The 22867-nt window shown below is 37.7% G+C and overlaps 1 protein-coding gene across 3 annotated transcripts in view; it reads left to right on the top strand.

Moving 5' to 3' along the window:
* Positions 1 to 22867, top strand: part of megf6.S (multiple EGF-like-domains 6 S homeolog) — a 320522-nt gene that overhangs the window by 270210 nt on the left and 27445 nt on the right. For all 3 annotated transcript variants that reach the window (XM_018228002.2, XM_041571504.1, XM_018228003.2), the window contains 13 exons: positions 3004 to 3132; positions 3223 to 3351; positions 4851 to 4985; positions 5488 to 5622; positions 6109 to 6234; positions 8229 to 8360; positions 8937 to 9065; positions 10537 to 10668; positions 12374 to 12502; positions 15938 to 16066; positions 19146 to 19274; positions 20409 to 20537; positions 21068 to 21196. In XM_018228002.2, coding sequence (XP_018083491.1) covers positions 3004 to 3132; positions 3223 to 3351; positions 4851 to 4985; positions 5488 to 5622; positions 6109 to 6234; positions 8229 to 8360; positions 8937 to 9065; positions 10537 to 10668; positions 12374 to 12502; positions 15938 to 16066; positions 19146 to 19274; positions 20409 to 20537; positions 21068 to 21196 — 1692 coding nt within the window. The remainder of the gene's footprint in view (positions 1 to 3003; positions 3133 to 3222; positions 3352 to 4850; positions 4986 to 5487; positions 5623 to 6108; positions 6235 to 8228; positions 8361 to 8936; positions 9066 to 10536; positions 10669 to 12373; positions 12503 to 15937; positions 16067 to 19145; positions 19275 to 20408; positions 20538 to 21067; positions 21197 to 22867) is intronic.

A 22867-nucleotide genomic window follows, 5' to 3' on the forward strand; every position in this document is an offset into this window, starting at 1 on the left:
CATCTGACACCCAAGTCCTGAGTGAAGACAGAATGAGGAGAAACAGATGCTGAGAGAGGAATAGTGAAGATAAACTTTATTATTTCAGAAATGGTACAGAATTATTAATTGTTTGTATTTAGAAAAATATTGTTGCATAATTAACTGCATCAGCAACTGCTTTTACTGTTTACTTTGCCAATTAGCTCTGTGTGAAAGATAAGAGATGCCAAACCCCCTGTTTTATATGGAAAGCATGACAGGTTGCTAAACAGTTTTGAGTACCTAGGGGCAAATTTACTAAAGGGGACGAAGTCACTAACATTAGGGAAAATTCGCCAGCGTGACGTCATTTTGGTACTTTGCCGATTTAATAATGGGGGCTGGCATTTCGCTAGCGAAGGAGATAGACTCTAGTGCTACTTCGCACTCTTATGCTGGGCAAAGTTTCGTACTGGCGAAAGAGCATTATTTCGCAAATTCACTAAGATGCGCATTATACTGAACGTTACCTGTTCCGCCAGACTTGACTTCGGCAGCTCAGACCAGCTGAAGTGCATTGCAATGCAATGTATAGGGCTTCTTCAATTTTTTAAAAAATATTCTAAGTCCCAAAAAACGCTGGCGTCTTTTAGTTTTTTCAGGGTGATAGACTGCAAAAGACCGTAAATTTTTTTTGGGTACCTTGGCTCCCCCATACATTTCATTTTATTAAGGTTCCCTGGGCTTGTGTAGTGTAATGCATTTGCTGCAACATATACGTACATTCAACTTTAACTTCCTGCCGTATGCAAATTAGCCAACACTAGCAAAACTTAGCTTCATTTGGCGCAGTAACGCTAGCGTAACTTCGCCAGAGTTGGGCGCCCAGGACGCAATTTTGGGTTTTAGTGAAGGGAGAATCTACGCCTGGCGAAGTGTTGTGATGTGAGCGATTTTACGGAGGTTAGAGAATTTGCCCCCTAGTGGGCACAGGCAAAGACATCTGTATAAATATTTAACATTAGGATGCAGTTTCTTCAGGTTTGCTCTGTTTGTATGGATATAGGGCTATAGTTCTTGATGGAATAATATTATCTAGTGATGTGAAAAAATGTCAAAGCTGCCTGTTGATTTGGTGCCCTGTGGTGCCCATTTGTGTTGCCAGCAAACTTTGAGCCTTCTGTGCTGTGCAGGTAATATATTCTTTAAAAGAGAACTGCTGGATTTTTGAAGTGGGGGCTCATTTCCAAAGTGCAGAATTGTACAGTGTTTGGGGAATATTTCATCCTCCCCCATGTGTTGCCCAGTTTTATAACCTATAAATATGCCAATACTGAAATGCACTAACCGTGTCTTATCCAGATACATGCATAAAGCATAACATATGACTTCATTCACCAAATAATTTCCACTAAATACCTCTTCTTAATATATCAGATTTCTAATAGTGCATAGGGCTTCTATAAAAAGGAACGCACAAGCTGGGATTTGGTTCATTTCCAGTAATAGTGAGCAAGCCAAAAGGTTTTTGGTTTGGAGAGCCAGTGTAAACAAACCACACGCTTTTGGAACAGGAAAGAATGGAAAGAATATTATACTCCAGCACGTAACTTTGAGCCTAATAATGGGAAAATGTGTAAAAAATATATTAATTCCACTTTAAGCAATAAACACTGGGTTAGGTTACTAATCAAAAACACAGCAGTCCAGCACCTTAAGGGCAAGACCATCTTTAGGTATGACAAGACTCTGCACAATCAATCAACAGATTTGCCTACTTATTTCCTAATGGCCTCCAGGTCTATTTACTGGTCAGTCTGTTCTTACTGATGTGGCTGAAATAAAGATCTTGGCTATTGTAGAAGTGCAAACGTTGTATCCCATGCAGCCTTGGAGCCAATTACCTATGTTCATGGCTTTGTACACAAATTTGGTGATTGGCTGCAGAGGGCAAACTGTGACACATGATAGGATATAGTGACTGTCTATCAGTGCAGTAAGGTATTGGGGCTGAATTACTTTTACAATAAAGCTACTTCCAGGTCTTTGGTTTTGTGGCAACTCCATAAAGTGCAAGAATAGATAATGGGAATATGTACTGTATGTCTGCCTCCTTCTTGAATTGAAATACATTTGTAAGAAAATACATTTTACGAGTTATTTGAATTTGAATGAACTTGCATGTGTAGCACATCATGTATTTTCAGTCTGCCTTAGTTATATAACTGTTTTTTATTTATAAATTTTTATTGGACTTTTCAAAGAGAAGCAAACAGTACAAGAACAGCATCACAAGACAAAGTAATAACAAGAAGTACTGTTAACCTATGGTTTACAGAAATACAATATGTGTGTAAAGGTGAAATACCAGTTTGTGGATCAGACAAAATTCTGTTAGTATGATTTTTTTTTTAAAAAAAACTTGTTTAACCAAACAAATTGCCTAGCTTTTCTTATATACTAAGCTGTCAACCAAAGAAATTTCAATAATACAAAATATACTTAAAAAGATCTTTATATGCGATCACAGTATAGTTACCCTATAGTTGGAAAAGCACTAGAAAAGTAAAGTTTGGTAATTATTTCCCTAAATACTGTTAAGTATCCTTTCTGCTGAAAGAAGAGCGGTATCAAGTCCCAATATAATGGAGCCCAGGGTTCCCAAACTTTAAAGGCATTTTTCAGTATAAAAATAAAAACTGAGTCCAGCCTCTCCAGTCTTTATAGATTAACTATATTGGAAACCTTTTTTTATTTTGTTTAGCCTATCTATTTACACAGTTTTTATTTTTGCACTGAACTGTAATTTACAGTATGAACCCACTTTTTCTAACCAGCCAAATTGCTGTAAACCTTGAATGTCAATATAAAGTCTGCTATAGTAAATTTCCATTGTTGTACAATTGTATAATATATTAGTAATCTGAAGATCATTGTACCTATGGTGTGTTTAAACCAAAAGCTCTGGAATAAACAAATACATTGAAATCTGTAATTTCTGGGGTCAGGCTAAATTTCTGCTTCTTCCTATCCTTAACTCAGCTTGCCCTGAAGGAACTTTTGGTCAGAATTGTAGCCTCAAATGTAACTGTAAGAATGGAGCCACCTGTGACCCTATTACTGGCAAATGCCGCTGTCCACAAGGAGTCAGTGGAGAATTCTGTGAGGAAGGTGAGTAAAATGTTCAGTGTAGTTGGGAATTTTTAGTATTGTATATATCTGTTACTGAAAGACCAAATGGTATGATTTTTACTTGTTTAGGCTGCCCAAAAGGATATTATGGAAAGACTTGCAAGAAAAAATGTAACTGCGCCAGCAAAGGTCGTTGCCATCGAATCCATGGAGCTTGTTTGTGTGACCCCGGGCTCTATGGACGTTACTGCCATTTAGGTGAGAAAAAAAAAATCTTGCATTTATATCTTTCAAGTTCGTTGCAAAACATTTTTATATGTTTAATGGCAATTTTAAGACTTATGGGTTATTTACTAAAACTCAACTTTTTCTCACTTTATTTAAAAAAAAAAATGTAACAAACTCCCAAACCCCAATGCCCTTAATTTAGCAATAATTATTCTCGACAATTGGTGCAACAAAAAGTTGCACCAAATCAAGTGTCAATTTGAATCGTGCAATTTTTTTGAATTGTCATTCAGAAATTTATCGAGTTGTCATCCAAAAAATTTAAAATTATTGGATGATTGAACAAATCATTGACTTCTACGTGATTTATGACAGGCTTTAGCTGGAGTATTTTCAAATTCTGATTTTTAGCATTTAAGGAGCATAATAAATTTTGAAAAACTCAAGGTTTTTCCCCTCTAAAAATTGGGATTTTTTACCTTTTAACTTGACCAGAAAAATTTGATGCTTGATAAATAGGCCCCTAAGTGAGTGTATGTATTCTTTGTAATACTCTATAGTATAAATAAACACTTTGAATAAACAAATTACCAATCCCCTAGTCATTAAGGGGATACCAAAGAACCAAGTAATCCAAAGCTCACTTACTATAAATATCCAATTCACTTTATTGCCCCTTTAAAGCACATAAACTATCTCTAATACATAAAAAACTGCTTGGCCAGCATACAAACAATGATTAATTTAAAAAACATTGGAACACTATGTTTTTTTAAGAATATTCTATATTTTCCAGCTAATTTCACTATATTTAGTTACTATGCAGGGACCCCTTTTATTAGATTTTGTCATCCCTTTCAAGCAAAGATTAATACTGTGATACTTTATAAATAGGGTCTTTCATCTTGAACAGCTTTGTCATCTGATCCAGTAAGAAGAGTGCACACTCACAACACAGGAATTGCTGTCACAAGTGGGGGGCCCTAGAATCCAAACTAAGGGAAAATGGTAGAAGAGGTATGGTGCCTGGCGCCCCTCCATCTTTGCACCCTAGGCACATGCCTCTTTTTGCTACCCCTAGTTCTAGCCCTGCAGAACAGTATGCTATATGCAAAAAATATTTCAGACCTAATTGAGCCCCGTTGGCCAGTGCTAGGCTACCCACACTGGGAGCAGTCATGTTGGGGCACACAATTGTGCATAATAAGTGAATGCCGCAACTTGCTCATTATACGCATGCACGTAACATAACAGAAGCATGCACGTAACGTCAGAAGAGCACTATGTGCATGCTCTCTGACCAATATGGCTGCTTGCAGTGTGAGCTCCCTGGTGCGAGTGTCCTACTGCTGGTGGGGGGACAATTTAAAAAAACAAACTACTGTTACCCCCAAATGGAGTGTGGGCTCTATTACCTTTAGTTGAGGATAATACATTAAGGCAACAGGTGCCCTTTAATAAGAGGAGCTTACTGCAGTGCATGGAATCTATACTTTTCTTCCACCTCATGGTCATTTTTCTTTTACTAGCGTGTCCAAAGTGGACATATGGACCTGGCTGCTCAGAAGAATGCCAATGTGTGCCGAAAAACACCCTAGAGTGTGATAAAAAGGAAGGCCTTTGCACTTGTAAACCAGGTTTCCATGGAGAACACTGTCAGAAAAGTAAGTTTTCTACCATTCACTTGATCACCTTAACTATTCAGAAATGTTTTCAGTGCGGATATTATGTAGTAGAAAGAATTCATTGAAAATAACTGAATTATAACTTACTCCCCACAATCTTATCCCTTGCCCAGTCCTGTTGAGTCAACCCAGCCCTTATGGGCAGATAGTTTACGATAATTTACAAGTTGGTATACTTCACTGGGAAGTTACTGCCAACAATGTCCACAAGTGCATGTCTTAGTTGGCAGTTATTTATGTGCCTTGCCACATTGCAAGCTATTTACATAGGAGGGAGGACCTCCTACATATAATCAGCATCTAAAAATGAACCTCATATCTTCTGTCATACTATTTCAAGGTTCACTTGCACCTGTGATGTGGCTGATCATTGGCTTTCAGAACCTTCCCCTGTATCTGGGTTGAAGGCTAAACACTGGCTTATCACTGTAAACTAAATGTAACCTCAAGCTTCTTCTCTTGAATTATCTTCATTTATTAGAATGTGACGTGGGATTTTATGGAATTGGTTGCAAGAGCAAGTGTAGCTGCCCACATGGTGTACTCTGTGACCACACACATGGGAAGTGCCAGAAACAGTGCCCAGAAGGACACCAGGGGGATAACTGTGACCAAGGTAAAATTCCATCACTACCCCAAGTACATGCCCACTCCTACTGCTAAATTCTCTTGTTCTCCATTCTCTACATTTCTAAATGCAGTTATTTCTAATTTGAAATCATCTACCAGCATTTATTTGTCCCTTCAACCCTGCTGCTCTCTCTTATCAGTTTTACAGTGTGAAACTGTTATCCATGTTGTTACAATTATGGGTTTAAAACACCATTGCTGCTTGTAATCTTTCTCCACTCATTCCAATAGATGGTTTTGTTTCATTTTTAAAGTTATTTATTCCTCTGGTTCTGTAAAACTGCAATGGTACAGTATATTTCAATCTTACAATACTGTTCTTGCAATTCTATGGCCATTTTTGCACCTATGTGGAAACTTGTACTTATAAATTAGCCTCTAAGTTTTAGATGAGTCCAGTTATCCCACATGAACCCCCTGATATCTTCTCTTATACATGGACCACATAAATTTTTTTTTTTGCTATGAGTAGAATGCCCAGAAGGAACATTTGGACTGAGCTGTTTAAAGACTTGTGCGTGTGGAGGTGCACCTTGTAATCACGTCTCAGGGATGTGCATTTGCCCTGCTGGAAAAATTGGGTTAGACTGTGCAAAAGGTGAGACATTCAGTAAAGCAAATGAAATTATCTGAATCTACTATATTGCATTGAAGTATTCTATTTCACTCTTTTATTCAGTAGGATATATTAAAGGGCTTGCTCACTATTTTATAACTTATAGTATACAAGTATACTGCAAATCATGACTTTTTTCAGTTCCTTTCTATTTTTATACAAAATTAGAGTGCTCACCTGTAACCAATAGACCTTTTCAGGTGCCAGGTGCTAAACAGTCTATAAGACCCCGTGCTAAGGGTCAAAAATATCCTAGAAGTCCAAGGAAACTGTAGCACACTGTCTACTTTGAGCCAATAAAAGCACTTTCTTTGCACTACAAATTGGACCAATGTGCTACAGTTTCCTTGGACTTCCCTTTCTATTTTTATGTTTATATTCTATATTCTATATTCTATTCCCATTTTCATTTTCCCACTCTCGTATTTCCCTTGGTTCTGACTTTATAAACTCAGTTGATGCATTTCCCAACAACATCAGAAAAACACCACTGACTGATAAAATTGTACAGGTATGGGATCCATTATCCGGAAACCCGTTATCCAGAAAGTTCCAAATTACAGAATGAACAACTCCCATAGAATCCATTATAATCAAACAATCCAAATTTTTAAAAATGATTTGCGTTTATTGGGGACCCATTTAACATCTGATTTTTACCTTTGCAGAATATGCTGTTCTGTTAACTGTGATGGCCATAGTTTCCTATTAAGTGCATGTTTTTCTTTATGAAGATTTTGGGGTGTGCCTGATATGTAACAGAGCTCACTCTATTGCACTGTTCATCCTTTCAGGGTTAATTACGCTAACTTTGTATCAAGCTCATTTAGTATAACAAATATATGGACAATCAATCAAAAATTGTATCCCCTTTAGTTTAATTTGCACATGAGATGATGTTTTCGATTCTCCAGGTTTCAGACATGATTTTAGACAATACAATTATGCCTTGTGGTACTATGATTTCCATATATTGTATGAAGTATCAGCTGAGCGTCCCAGGAATATGATTACTGGAGATTGCACATTAAAGGACAAGGAAAGTTTAAAATAGAATAAGGCTAGAAATGCTGTATTTTGTATACTAAACATAAGCATGAACTTACTGCACCACAAGCCTAATCAAAGAAATGATTTATGTTTTCAAAGTTGGCCACAGGGGGCTGTCATCTTGTAACTTTGTTAAACATCTTTGCCTGACCCTGACCCTGCACATGCTCAGTGTGGTCTGGGCTGCTTAGGGATCGTCATAAACATAGCTGCTTGAGTTCTGCATGGCTGGGAAGTAAGGCGCGGGCTCCCCCTGCCTGACCCTGACCCTGCACATGCTCAGTGTGGTCTGGGCTGCTTAGGGATCGTCATAAACAAAGCTGCTTGAGTTCTGCATGGCTGGGAAGTAAGGCGGGGGCTCCCCCTGCTGTTCATAAGTATGATTGTTTCCCTGCTCAGCTGTTAGGGACCGTCTGACAATTCCTATCCACAGCAGTAAATGAAGGGAGAATTTCACTGCATACAATCAGGTTTCTTATAAAAACGGTACACATTTTTTAATTAAAGTAACATTATTGTTAATTTTAGCTGTAAATAATATAGGGATTCCATGACTTAATGAAAATAAAATGCATATTTATCAACCATTTCTTTCAAAGCTTGTAAAAATATAAAGAACATTAAAGAAAGTAAAATTGGGATTTTATTTTTTTTGCCTTTCCTTGTCCTTTAATCCCAGCGCTGTGAGACAAAGTGCAGAATTTTTAACCTATAGTCCCCTTTTTATGTTCAGATTCTGTATCATCATTTAATCTAAGTAATCTTATTTTCCATGAAAGCACATACTGGCGCTTCTATTTTCAAGCAAGTATCAGAGTTTGCTGTTCTAGCATGCTGTTCACTGTAAATAATCCCTTTGAAGAATTCACAAGTTAAATTGTGATCAACACTTGTAAATAGTTTCAATTCTTCCATGTCTGCCTCAGATTGCCCTGTAGGTCACTGGGGAGCTGGCTGCCAAGAGATCTGTCCCATGTGTGAAAACGACGGCAGTTGTAACCCAGCCACTGGAGAATGTACATGCGCACCAGGGTATACTGGCAGCCTTTGCAAAGAAAGTAAGTGGTGCATAGTTATTACAGTGGCACGTGTCCAGTGAATTTGTTTCTGGTCTGTTGCAGAGATTATCATTGTTATTATTACATTATGAGTCCTGTGGGAGGTAAAAAGGAGCTTTAAAAAAGGCTACAACTGCTGGCCAAGCCACATGTACCGTAACCAAATATTTTCAGGCAACAAACAACAAATGAGAAATACAAAATACTGTATATATTCAAACATTTATATACATAATAAAAATAGATATAAGCCTTCTTTGGAGGCACTGAGAGGTTAAGCCAACACAGTACCCCTGATACAGAAAGTAATTATATATTGTTGCTATGGTATGTTACTAGATCATAGTAAAAGCTAGTGATGAGCGAATTTATTCGCCAGGATCGAATTCGCGACAAATTTCCTCATTTCCAAATATTTTTGACGCCGGTGACAATTCTGAAGCCGGCAACAATTTCGACGTCGGCGACAATTCTAGGCGCCCATTGACTTTAATGTTCATTTCACAAATTCTTCGCCGTTTCGCGAATTTCGCGGTAAAAGCATAAGTAACGGAAGTGTTTTTGTTTTTTCTCTAGTTTGTCCTGCTGGTTGGCATGGCCAAGGGTGCCAGATGAGATGTGCCTGTCAGAACAATGGCCAGTGTGACCCAATCTCAGGAAGATGCACATGCCCCCCTGGATGGACAGGCCATAACTGCAGGAGAGGTAAAATTAACCACCGGTGTTGGTCTGCTCAATCTCCAAAGCACCATGCAGCACATGGAAGTGGCAAGCTGTTTATTTACTGTATATATATATATATATATATATATATAAAAGCTAGTAAGATTTCAGTAAAACACTGATACATCACTATATTAAGATATTAAGATTAATATAGTGATGTATCAGTGTTTTACTGAAATCTTACTAGCTTTTATCACTTTGTACAACTTTTTACTTCTTGTAAGTTTTAATGTTCACAACATTTCTGCCAGTAACACTAATGAGCGATTCTTAACACTTTCATCACTTTTATATTTTTAAGCTACCACTTATACATATTAGCACTCAAACTATTTTATGATTGTCACAGCCCCTTTTTAGCATTGAGGGATTTGCTACACCTGATGTTTTGTCACTTCCTGTTGATAGGTTTAATGGGATTGTGGGTATATAAACTGATTTGGATGTTTGACATGGTTGCCTTGAGAAAGGTCCCTGAGTGGACCGAAACGTCACGTCGGCTTTGCATGTTTTTTTGAATACACTTGAACTATTCATGAAATATCTCGGTGTTGCTGGTCATTTGTCTACATATATATATATATTGTTAATTTTAGCTGTAAATAATATAGGGATTCCATGACTTAATGAAAATAAAATGCATATTTATCAACCATTTCTTTCAAAGCTTGTAAAAATATAATAGTTTCTGGCTCCCAAGACCTGGCTGCCCACTTTCTCACTTACTCACCTAACTGTACCACTGCCATAATAATCCCCCCCAAATAGGAATCCGATTCCTAGAAACATACCTCTGATATCTACACATAGTTCCAGCTTCGCTTTATAGTATTGTTTCTTCTTTTTATTCTCAAATATTTTTTTTTCTTTCTTCTGGTCTAATGAGCATTGTGTGTCACACTCCAGAGAGCTTAGATGCTAGAGATATTTTTATACAGGTATGGGACTTGTTATCCAGAATGATCAGGACCTGGGGTTTTCCAGATAAGGGATCTTTCCGTAATTTGGATCTTCATACCTTAAGCCTACTAGAAAATAATTTAAACATTAAATAAACCCAACAGGATTATTTTGCTTCCAATAAGGATTAATTATATCTTAGTTGGTATCCAGTACAAGGTACTAATTTATTATTATAGCAAAAAAAGGAAATAATTTTTAAAAAATTTGGATTATTTGGATAAAATAAAGTCTATGGAAGACGGCCATTCTATAATTTGGATCTTTCTGGATAATGGGTTTCCAGATTACAGATCCCATGCATGTATATACAATTTATTTATAAAAAATAATGATCAATTAATTTAACAGAACCATTCAATTAAAGAGATTTATTATATTTTAACATTAAAGAAAACATTTTTTAAAATAGTTTTTTTTAACTGAGACAAGAAACATATATAATAAAGATAGCTAACAGAGTTTTCATTCTCTTTTTCCTCCAATCCAGCCTGTGATGCGGGATACTGGGGAACAGATTGCCTCAACCCATGTAACTGCAGCAACAGTGATGGAAGCTGTGATTCAGTGACTGGACAATGCATCTGTGAATCAGGATATATAGGGCTGAATTGTGATCAAAGTAAGTTAGTGATCCACTTGTGAGATAAGACTGTGTATTTCATGCAGTTGAATTCCTACACATGGCAAGAGATTCAAAATTAAATCTTAAATTGACTCAGAGACAAAGGGGCAGATTTACTAAAGCTCGAAGTTGCCGTCACTAACGAAAATTCAACAGAAAACTCATCCGCAGGGACATCGCCAATTTACTAACAGGCGTAGAGGACTATCTCTAGCAAAAGAGAGCGTCGCTAGTGCAGTTTTGCGCCCCATTGCCAGGAGGATTTTCATTCAGGTTAACAATCATTACTATAGTGCAAATTTTACAGAACGTTACCTCTTTTGCCAGAGTTTCCTTCACCAACTTAGATATGGCAAACTGATAAGATGAAGCTTCATCCTCCTCAGTGACATCATATCCTGTATGCCGGAAAGTCATAAAAGTTGTAAAAAACGCTGGTGTTTTTTTCATTTCATTTTTTAAAGCGGGATTGCCTTCAAAAGTCCTAACTGTGTGTTCATTTTTTGAGACGCAACTTCGCAATTTAGTGAATTAGCATAGTGGTAACGAATTTACGCTTGGCAAAGTGTGGCGGAGCTTTAGTGAATTAGCCCCTAAGCCTAAAGAAAGTAATATGGGGAAAATATCACCCTGTCCATAAACCCGTTGCTGTCAATCACACTTTTGTGTCAATTATTCTTACTGCCTAGACCAGTCAATCTATTTATTGGCTATTACTGTATCTGACACTTTATTTGCAAATCATAGACATGCAAATCAAAGACTGTTAGGGGCAAATTTACTTATGGTCGAATATCGAGGGTTAATTAACCCTTGATATACGACTGTCGAAGTTAAATCCTTCGACTTCGAATATCGATGTCGAAGGATTTACCGCAATTCGTTCATTCAATCGAACGAATTGGATTTCCGCAAAACGATTTTTCTTCACCCAAAAAAAGATAGCAAAGTCTATGGGGACCTTCCCCATAGGCTAACATTGACTTCGGTAGGTTTTAGGTGCCGAACTAGGGGGTCGAGGTTTTTTTAAAGAAACAGTACTTCGACTATCGAATGGTCGAATAGTGGACCGTTTTCTAGTTTGAATCGTTCGATTCGAAGTCGTAGTCAAAGGTCGAAGTAGCCCACTCGATGGTCGAAGTAGCCAAAAAAAACATTCGAAATTCAAAGTTTTTTTTATTCTATTCCTTCACTCGAGCTAAGTAAATGGGCCCCTTACTGTTGAGCTAATTAGAGGGATAACATGGAAAGCTTACCTATCATTGGAAGAACTTCAAAACAGGTGGGACAAACATGCAACCAAACTAGCAGGGTGCAACAGGCAAGGATCATGAGGATCAGATAAAGGCAGAGTAAAACACATTAGGTAGTCCAAAGATCTGCAAAGGAAAAGTTAATATAGTGGTTTGCAGACAAAATTAAATTTTTGGAATATGCTGCAATAAGCTTTTACAAAAGATGACTCCCCTAGCTTATTTAAAATATTCCATACAAGTATTTTTATCTGCTGTGTTGAGCAACTCATAAGGCATTTAACAATTCTTTTGGATTTCAGTCTTATTTATTACAAGTAATCATTAGTACACATTAACCAGAACAACGTTGGCATGACACAAATAGCCTATAGAATAATGTAAGCATATGTCATTTTCCTGTATATTTTTACAATTCAGTCTGACCATATGTGTATCTCTTGCCACAGAATGTGCCGAGGGCTGGTACGGCTCAGATTGCAGACACCCATGTCAGTGTGATAATGGTGCAGTTTGTGACCATGTGAGTGGGGCTTGCACTTGTGCAGCAGGGTGGAGAGGAACATTCTGTGAGCTACGTAAGTAATTCACTTGCAGAAAATACATTTATGGGACCTGATATCCAGAATGCTTAGGACCTGTTTTGGGAAAAGACATCTTTCAGTAAATGGGATCTCCATACCTTAAATGGGAACTATCTCGAAAATGAACATGTAATATAAGCTTCATCAAACTTAAATAAAAAAGTTTTCTAAATATAATCAATTAAAAATTCTGTCCCATTTCTGAAATAATCAAGTTTATCTTCACTATTCCTCTCTCAGGGGGTGTTGGGTGTCAGATAATCATTGACAGTTAGATCCAATATATCTTATGGGGCTCCTTTTGCCTAGAAGATGTATTAGAGCTCACTCTATTAAAATCACCAGACATCATGTCTCTCTACATGCAGAATTTGTGCAAAAGGCAGTTATTTTGTTAAGTTTTGTTTTTACTGGAATCAGTTATTTGAGTGAGCTCTAATACATCTGATAGAAAAGGAAGCCCCCCCTATAAGATATATTGGATCTAACCGTCAATTAATATCTGACACCCAACTGGTGAATGAAGACAGAATGAAGACAAACAGATACTGAGAGAGGGATAGTGAAGATAAACTTGATGATTTCAGAAATTATACAGAATATTTAATTGATTGTATTTAGAAAGTTTCTTATTTCAGTGAAGCTTATATTAAATTTTCATTTTCACGACAGTTCCCCTTTAAATCCACTACAAAATAATTTAACATGAAATAAACCCAACTGGATTGTTTTGCCTGAAGAAAGGGTTATTTATATCTTAGTTGGGATCAACTATACGGTACTGTCCTATTACTACAGAGAAAAAGGAATTCATTTGTAACATTTTGAATTATTGGTTTAAACTGCAATCTGTGGGAGATGGCCTTCCTGTAATGTGGAGCTTTCTGCATAACCAATCTGGATAACTGATCTCATACCTGTAATTTCAAAACTGCTTAAGCTTTTTCATTTATGATATATTTGCATGCAGAAGATATGTGTTTTGTCATTAGAGGGAGAAATAAAAACACTGAGGAAGTTATACTGAGGATTATAAAAAATTAAGATTACATTCTGTACTAATACTATACGAGTTTTATATTTAGGAAAATTTGGTCAAAAAAAAATGCAGCCTTTGAGTGGTAAGATAGGGTAAAGTAATTCCTAGTTGACAATTCAAGAAATATCTCAATCTAAGTTGTAACTAGTGATGGGTGAATCTGTCCTGCTTCGCCACGAATTTCGCAAATTTGTAGCGAAATTCCCGAAACCGGTGAAAACATAATGAAATGCAGATTTTGACCCCAGCGACAATTCGCCGGCATCAAAATGGGCGCCGATGTCAAAGTCAATGGGCGTCCGTTAATCGTCGCCACAAATTCGCACATAACTAGTTGTAACCAATGGAATTGCAAAATGCCTCAGTACAGTGTTTATGCCATGGAAATGATACCCTGTGTCTCCGCTATTGCCTTTGGCTGTAAGATAGACATGGTGGCGGTTATTTATCAAGGTCTGAATTTATCTCAGTATTTCTAAAATCCAACTCTGAGCAACTCAGAATTCCTGAATGGACCTTATTTATGAAGAAAGAAGCCCGAAAAAATAGGGTCGGGCAAAACTCCAAAAACTTCAGAGCTTTCCCTGAAAACTCAGAATTGTTCGGCGTTTTCTGCAAAAACTGTGATTTTTTTCAGAGTTTCTTGCGCTGAAACCCCAAAATCATTGGATATTGGTACATACATCAGCGCAGACACTGGGACCTTCCCAATTGACTTATACAGAACCTTGAGAGCTTTTAGATGCTGGGGTTTCGGATTCAGAGTTTTTAGACCATCGGACTTTAATAAATCTCGAAAAAGTTGTCGTTTTTTTTTTTCCTCCGAAAACTAAGAATTATTCGAGGTTCAGATATTCGGAGCTTCATACATAACCCAATAATGTGTAGTAGTCACATAGAGGAAATATTCATTAAATGTTTAGAAATTCTCTTGGCTGCCTTCCATACAGCCAAAGGCCATGTTATGTGAAAGGGAACACGCACATATAAAAGTCATGCTCCGTGCAAGTAAAAGAAAGCAAATCATTTGCTGTATGGGGAAGTGTTTGACAGGGCCTATGTTTCAGTGGGAAATCCTGGGAAAATGTGTAGTAAGTGAGATAAACTGCATTGCAATGGAAGCACAGAACCTGTTATTGCACCGAGCATTTTAATTGTATTTCTCCTTCCATCTCCTGTTAAATTACAACTCCCCCAAAAAAAAAAGAAAGTCTTCAGCTCTTATGGGATGCTGGGAGAAATAATTCTAATGTGTGATTCTCTGTATCTTTAACAAAATATTAATTTTACATCGAATTGCTTTAAATAAAATATCACGTATTAATGACCCATGTCATGAAAAGGGGACTCCTCAATTGACCCTCCCATTCCTGTAATTTTATATCCACAACACTTTTACCAACAAGCCAGAAGTACTGTTCTGGCTATTATGTTAGACATGCAGTCACTCCAGCCTTTATACATTACATCTTTGCCTAACTAACTATATTAGAAACATTTTTTTATTTTGCACAGCCTACCCAGTTTTTATTTTTACACTGAACTGTTCCTTTAACTCATTCCTTCTCACCTACTCACAGCTACATCTTATTTTGCCAGTCTTTAAAGGGATCCTGTCATCGGAAAACATGTTTTTTTCAAAATGCATCAGTTAATAGTGCTACTCCAGCAGAATTCTGCACTGAAATCCATTTCTCAAAAGAGCAAACAGATTTTTTTATATTCAATTTTGAAATCTGACATGGGGCTAGACATATTGTCGATTTCCCAGCTGCCCCTGGTCATGTGACTTGTGCCTGCACTTTAGGAGAGAAATGCTTTCTGGCAGGCTGCTGTTTTTCCTTCTCAATGTAACTGAATGTGTCTCAGTGGGACATGGGTTTTTACTATTGAGTGTTGTTCTTAGATCTACCAGGCAGCTGTTATCTTGTGTTAGGGAGCTGTTATCTGGTTACCTTCCCATTGTTCTTTTGTTTGGCTGCTGGGGGGAAAAAGGGAGGGGGTGATATCACTCTAACTTGTAGTACAAAAGTGATTGAAGTTTATCAGAGCACAAGTCACATGACTTGGTACAGCTGGGAAATTGACAATATGTCTAGCCCGATGTCAGATTTCAAAATTGAATATAAAAAAATCTGTTTGCTCTTTTGAGAAATGGATTTCAGTGCAGAATTCTGCTGGAGCAGCACTATTAACTGATTCATTTTGAAAAAAAAAATTTTCCCATGACAGTATCCCTTTAAATATAAACCAATGTAATTTAGCTGCTGGTCATTCAGATCCCTTGTCATGCAGCCCCTGGGTTTATAGCTCCAGGGCTTTCCTTTCTCCTTGTCATTGTGCTGCTATATTAAGTGGTCAATAATTAGTATATTTTCACATTTCTTCAGCATGCCCTGATGGCTTCTATGGCACAGACTGTGCAATCCACTGCCGGTGTTCCAATGGGGCCCACTGTGATCATGTGACAGGATCTTGCACTTGTCTTGCCGGTTGGACTGGCACTACATGCAGCCAGAGTAAGTAATATTTAGCCTATGGTAGCTAAACTGTTAATCTATCTTACCCATTCAGGGTATTCTATTCTAAATTGTTTATCATACATCATTTTATTGTGTGCATGACACCTGTCCTATCAAACTCATCCTGCAATGTATTTTGTAACCATTCTATTCCACATGTTAACTGTACAGGTATAGGATCCGTTATCCGGAAATGTGTTATCCAGAAAGCTCCGAATTACGGAAAGGCTGTCTCCCATAGACTCCATTTTATCCTAATTGTAAAAAATTATTTCCTTTTTCTCTGTAATAATAAAACAGTAGCTTGTACTTGATCCAAACTAAGATATAATTAATCCTTATTGGAAGCAAAACCAGCCTTTTGGGTTTATTTAATGTTTAAATGATTTAATAATAGACTTAAGGTATAAAGTTACAAATTACGGAAAGATCCGTTATCTGGTAAGCCCCAGGTCCCGATCATTCTGGATAACAGGTTCCTTATATGTTCTTAATCCAAACTAAGATATAATTAATCCTTATTGGAAGCAAAACCAGCTTTTTGGGTTTATTTAATGCTTAAATGATAACAGGTCCCATACCTGTATTAATATATTCTTCCATTCTTCTAAGGCTGCTCTAAGGAATTCAATGTGTACAGTTGTGCAGCACACGCAGGGCAGTCATCAGGGGGGGACAGGGGGGAGAGTTGTAGGGGGCCCCGAGGGTAAGGGGGACCCGGGACCATGGACATTTAAGGGGCCCTGGCCACCAATTTTCTTATAATTCTTTCAAATTGTACAGTAAAAAGAAAAATGTCTTACCTGATGACATTATACAGGTATGGGACCTGATATCCAAAATGCTCGGATGTGGGGCTTGCCGGATAACGGGTCTTTCCATATTTTGGATCTTCATACTTTAAGGAGGTTATTTATCAAAGTCCGAATTTATCTCAATATTTTCTGCTACAACCTATGATCAAATCCCCTCGGGTTTTTTATGCTTATTTATTATTACATTTTCCCGATAATTTGCTTTGCGGGAAAAAAACAGATTTTCGTGATGTTTTTGGATTTATTCATCCGATTTTCATGAATTTCACGTGTTTTCTGCAATTTTCACCCGAAAACTTTGGGGTATTGCACGAAACCCAGCGCACTGCCTTGACTTATATGCAACCTCGACAGGTCTTAGATGCTGGATTTTCAGATTCGGACTTTTCCATCCTCAGGGTTTAATAAATTTCGAAAAATGTGTGATTTTTGCATTTGAAGTTTAGTAAATAACCCCCTAAGTCTACCTGAAAATCATGTAAACATTAAGGGGCAGATTCATTAAGGGTCGAATTTCGAAGTTAAAAATACTTCGAAATTCGACCCTCGAATTGAAATCCTTCGACTTCGAATATCGAAGTCGAAGGATTTAGCGCTAATCCTGCGATCGATCGATCGAAGGATTTTTCATTCGATCGAACGATTAAATCCTTCTAATCGAACGATTCGAAGGATTTTAATCCAACGATCGAAGGAAAATCCTTCGATCAAAAAATCACAGGCAAGCCTATGGGGACCTTCCCCATAGGCTAACATTGACTTCGGTAGGTTTTACCTGCCGAAGTAGAGGGTCGAAGTTTTTTTTAAAGGGGAAGTACTTCGACTATCGAATGGTCGAATAGTCGAACGATTTTTCGTTCGATTCGTTCGATTTCGTTCGAATTCGAACGAATATAACCAATTCGATGGTCGAAGTACCAAAAAAATACTTCGAAATTCGAATTTTTTTCATTCGAATCCTTCACTCGAGCTTAGTGAATCGGCCCCAATATAAACCCAATAGGCTGGATATGCTTCCAATAAGGAATAATTATATCTTGGTTTGGATTAAATACAAGGATCTGTTTTATTATTACAGAGAAAGAGGAAATATTTTTTTAAACTTTAGTTTATTTGATTATAATGGAGTCTATGGGAGACAACCTTTCCGTAATTCTCAGCTTTCTAGATAACGGGTTTCCAGAAAATGGATCCCATACCTGTATGTTTGGTTTTTTTTTGGCATAGAATGACATTCCAGACAATTGTCCATTCTGTCTGAATTCAAGCCCCCTAATTGTCTTCCAGTCTTTCATTCAAACCACTACCTGGTTTCTAGGGTTATTTGGACCCTAGCATTCAGCTAAAATAAACTACCCCTTTACATTTCTGTATTGACTGTAAGTATTCACCAAGCGTACTGAGTATGGGAGATGAACAAAAACAAATTAGCAGCAGGATATTTACTTGTTAATGTTGAATAAAATTAAATCCTATTGCAATAACACCTAATAAACAATTACATTACACAGATACCTTTCTTCTTTAAAGGGCATGTAAAGTCTAAAATAGAATAAGGCTAGAAATGCTGTATTTTGTATACTAAATATAAACATGAATTTACTGCACGACAAGCCTAATCAAACAAACAATTTATGCTTTCAAAGTTGGCTACAGGGGGTCACCATCTTGTAACTTTGTTAAACATCTTTGCAAGACTAAGACTGTGCACATGCTCAGTGTGGTCTGGGCTGCTTAGGGATCATCATAAACAAAGCTGCTTGAGTTCTGCATGGCTGGGAAGTAAGGCGGGGGCTCCCCCTGCTGTTCATAAGTATGATTGTTTCCCTGCTCAGCAGTTAGGGACTATCTGACAATTCCTATCCACAGCAGTAAATGAAGGGAGAATTTCACTGCATACAGTCAGGTTTCTTATAAAAACGGTACACATTTTTTGAATTAAAATATATTGGAGATAGGTTTCTTTTTCATTAAAGAAAGTAAAAATGGGATTTTATTTTTTTGCCTTTACATGCCCTTTAATATGGGCTATTGGCACAGAAAGTTAGCATTGATTTTGTGCTGGTGGAACAATATGCACCATGTGTTAATCAGTTATAGCCATTAGCCAACATCACAAAACATCCACCAAGAAGCACAAAACAATTACATTACATTGATCGAGTTGAAACAAGAGTTATTAAAGGTTGCTGTGTGTCCCCTGTGATGTGTACTTTTATTGTGCCTATTCTTCAACCTTGTGTTTTCTAAAACTTGCCCAGAATGTCAAGAGAACAGATATGGAAATAACTGCGAGGAAACTTGTAACTGCTTTAATGGAGCCTCATGCAACCATATCAATGGGGAGTGTATGTGCAGCCCTGGTTGGACAGGAATCACATGCAGGCAAGGTAAAGTACGAAGCAAGATTCTCATTTTTTTGCTTTGAAATTCCCTGCTGGGTAAAGAACTGACATTTTTATGGAACACTGTTCATATAAATGACAGAATATTGGCCACTGGCTTGGTTTTGCTCTTTGGGGGAGATTTTCAAAATGAAGAAAACATGTACGATGATCTAAGATGCACAATATTGATCCAAAAACCAGTTATCTTTTCTTGGCTACATGCTATTTCTGATAGAATTACCCTGAAGGAGGAAGCAATCAATTGTTTTATATAAATACACAAAATATAATGGAAACTCAATCCAAGGTTAATAGTTGCAGCTAATTCATAGGCGATATCCATATTCTATTTTTAAATGCATCACTGCAGATGTCTTGGTAAAAATGAAGCCTTAGCAATTAAAATACCCGGGGTCTCTATAAATGCTTTTCTTGTCTTCCCTATGCCTGGAGGTAAGACGTGAACTGCACTGGGACCCAGTTAATAAGAGTTCTCCACAACATTTCTATAGAAATGTTCGTTATCAACCCTACCTACAACAGTTGGTCTTCATTTTTTTTTTTTTTATAGTTTTTGAATGTTTTGCCTTCTTTTTCTGATGCTTTCCAGCTTTCAATTGGGGGTCACTGGCAAAACAAATGCTCTGTAAAGTTACAAATGTATTGTTATTGCTAGTTTGTATTGCTCGTCTTTTCATTCTGGCCCTCTCCTATTCATATTCCAGTCTTTTATTCAAATTAATGCATGGTTGCTATGGTAATTTGGACCTAGCCTAGCTTGCTGATACGGCAAACTGGAGAGCTACTGAATAAAAAAGCTGAATAACTCAAAAACCACAAATGATAACAAATACTCTCTACATCATATTAAGGGACATGTTTATTATATGTAAAAAATGGCGGTATGATACACCACACTTTACCAGGCTTCACCATGTAAAAAACGACTGCCTCCGGAAGCAATGTAAAATAACAATGGCAAATCGTAAAATTTCAGGGAATTTTGTTTTACATGGCATAAAAAATATGCACTCTGAAGATTATTTTGAAGGGGTGCCTGGCGCACTCTACTTACCTTGATAAATAATTTTAAAGGAGTCTTTATTTTCAAAAATAAATTATTTGTCATTTTTGCAGCATGTTCGGATGGCTATTATGGGTTGAATTGCGTTCAACAGTGTATCTGCGGAAATGGAGGAAAATGTGACCATGTCATGGGTCGGTGCAGTTGCCAGAAAGGTTGGACGGGATTGGCTTGTGAAATAGGTGAGGTTTACTTGGCAGTATGTATTCTGACTATAGGAATCAATTGGATGAATGATGACACAGGAGAGGCAGAAGAGGCTTTTCAACTGTATAAAGGAATAGAAGATCCAGTTGTGGGTAATGCTATCATTGTATGTGTGATGTTATATAGATTTTGAAATGGCAGTGTAAAATGAACAGGCGTAAAGTAAGTTTATACTAACCTTATATTCAATTATTGACTTTTTTTTTGCCAAAATATGCCTTGGCCCCAGCTAAGTGAAGGTGTCATTGTAGAAGGGGTGGTGGAAGTAGTGAAATGTTTTTGTTGTCCATGAGTAATGTCCTCACAGAATGGGAAGTATTGTACGTATAACTGACCAATTGTATAATGTCTATTCTGCTGTAATAACCCATATTATTCATTCACATTACCCACTAGTGACAATGCCACCCTTCCCAAAACAACAATTAATAAGCACTAAAATTAGCAGGTAGCTATTTAAACCAGATAAACATTTTGTAGTAAACAGATTGCTACATTCTTCCAGAATGTACACCGGGAACATACGGGGATGGCTGCCTACAGAACTGCACTTGCCAAAATGGAGGAGTTTGTGAGCGGGAGACAGGGCGTTGCATGTGCCATGCAGGCTGGACTGGGGAGCTATGTCAAACAGGTAAGAGGATGTGTAAAGAAGAGATGATAATGTCTAAAAGCATACTAGCCAAAGGACGAAAATCTTGAGCTCATTTACTAATGTCAGTGCTAAAACAAATACAAATGTCCATACAGTAGAACCCCCATTTTTTGTTTTTTTTCAGGGGCCCAGGAAAAAAGTCTGTAAATTTCGGGAAAATGTAAAATCAGGGAAATGTGTAAAGTAACTTTTTCTTCAAGTACTGAAAGGATATACTGTAAGCACAGGAGTCTGTTTTACTTTCAGATACAATATTTACCGTGTTAACAACAAGGGTTAAACATTGCAGTGTTAATGTTACACTATGGGGGGCAAGTGCAAGACTCACTGTCAGTCACATACACAACAAAAAAGCAGTTTTTGGGGACATCAGTACAACATTTTGATGTAAAATCTGGGAAACCTTAACTTAAAATAAGGGAAATGCACCCATTAAAAAGCATAAATTGGTGGGACCACAACTAAAAAATGTAAACTGTTGGAAAACTTAAAATCAGGGTACTTAAAAACGAGGTTTCACTGTATTACAGAGTATTTTCCCAGAATTCAACTGTAATAAATTTTACCTGCAAAAGTGTGAATGTAAATGGCTTCACTTAAAACAACTCACTGCAGGGTGGGTTGTGCTACCTATGATCATGCATGCTCTTGAAATAATCAAATGTGATGGCTCCTAGCACTGTCCCACTCCCATTAGATGTCATTTAGTATTACGCTTATGAAACATGGGCTGATTATTGGCTTTAGGATATCTGCAGGCTTAGAATCAGCCATCTAAGGCTTTAGCCTTATGTTCCCTGCAGTGTAAAACTGGCTATAGATCCATTTGATCTTTTGATGAGTGGAACAACCAGAATTGGTAGTGTATGGTCGGGCCACCATCAGGTGGGCACAGGGGGTACAAGTGAAGTGAAGTGGGGCCTGGCAGTGCTGCACTTTCAAAAGAGTTGGGCCCCCTTGACAGTGCCGAAGTCCTGAATGCGGAAGTGCTGAAAAGCCGAAGTCTCGAATGCGGAAGTGTCGAAAAGCCGAACAGCCAAAGTCCCGAAACGGGGAAAAGACCCAAAGCCACAAAAATAGCCGAAGTCTCGAAGTGGCGAAAAGACCCAAAGTCATGAAAACAGCCGAAGTCCCGAAGAGGCGAAAAGACCGAAGTCACGAAAACAGCCAAAATTGAAGTCCAGAAGCGTCATAAATACTCAAAGTCATGAAAACAGCCACAATTGAAGTCCTGAAGCTGCAAAACGACCCAAAGTCACGAAAGGAGGCGGAGTTGAAGTCCTGAAGCCATAAGTTCAATTCCTCTGAACACCAATGTGTGTGTGTTTTTTTTAATCCCCTGGCCACCAATGTATTATTTTAATACTCTTTAGACCCCTGCCACCAATGTTTTTTTAACTTGTAAGGGGGGGCCCTGGCGCCAATGTTTTTTTTTAACTTATAGGGGGGCCCTGGTCACCAATAGCTTTTTATAACTTGTGTGTGTGGGGGGGGATTACCTTTTTTAGTGCTGATGTCTGTGTGGTCTTTTAACTGTGATGTAGAGTGGGCGGGATCTGGGGTGGGGCTTGGTGGGCCCTGAAAATGTTGTTGAACGGGGCCCCATGATTTCTAATGGCGGCCCTGTGTATGGTCAATTGTGTTCTACTG

The sequence above is a fragment of the Xenopus laevis genome, chromosome 7S (assembly GCF_017654675.1).
Source record: "Xenopus laevis strain J_2021 chromosome 7S, Xenopus_laevis_v10.1, whole genome shotgun sequence".
NCBI classification, from domain to species: Eukaryota; Metazoa; Chordata; class Amphibia; order Anura; family Pipidae; genus Xenopus; species Xenopus laevis.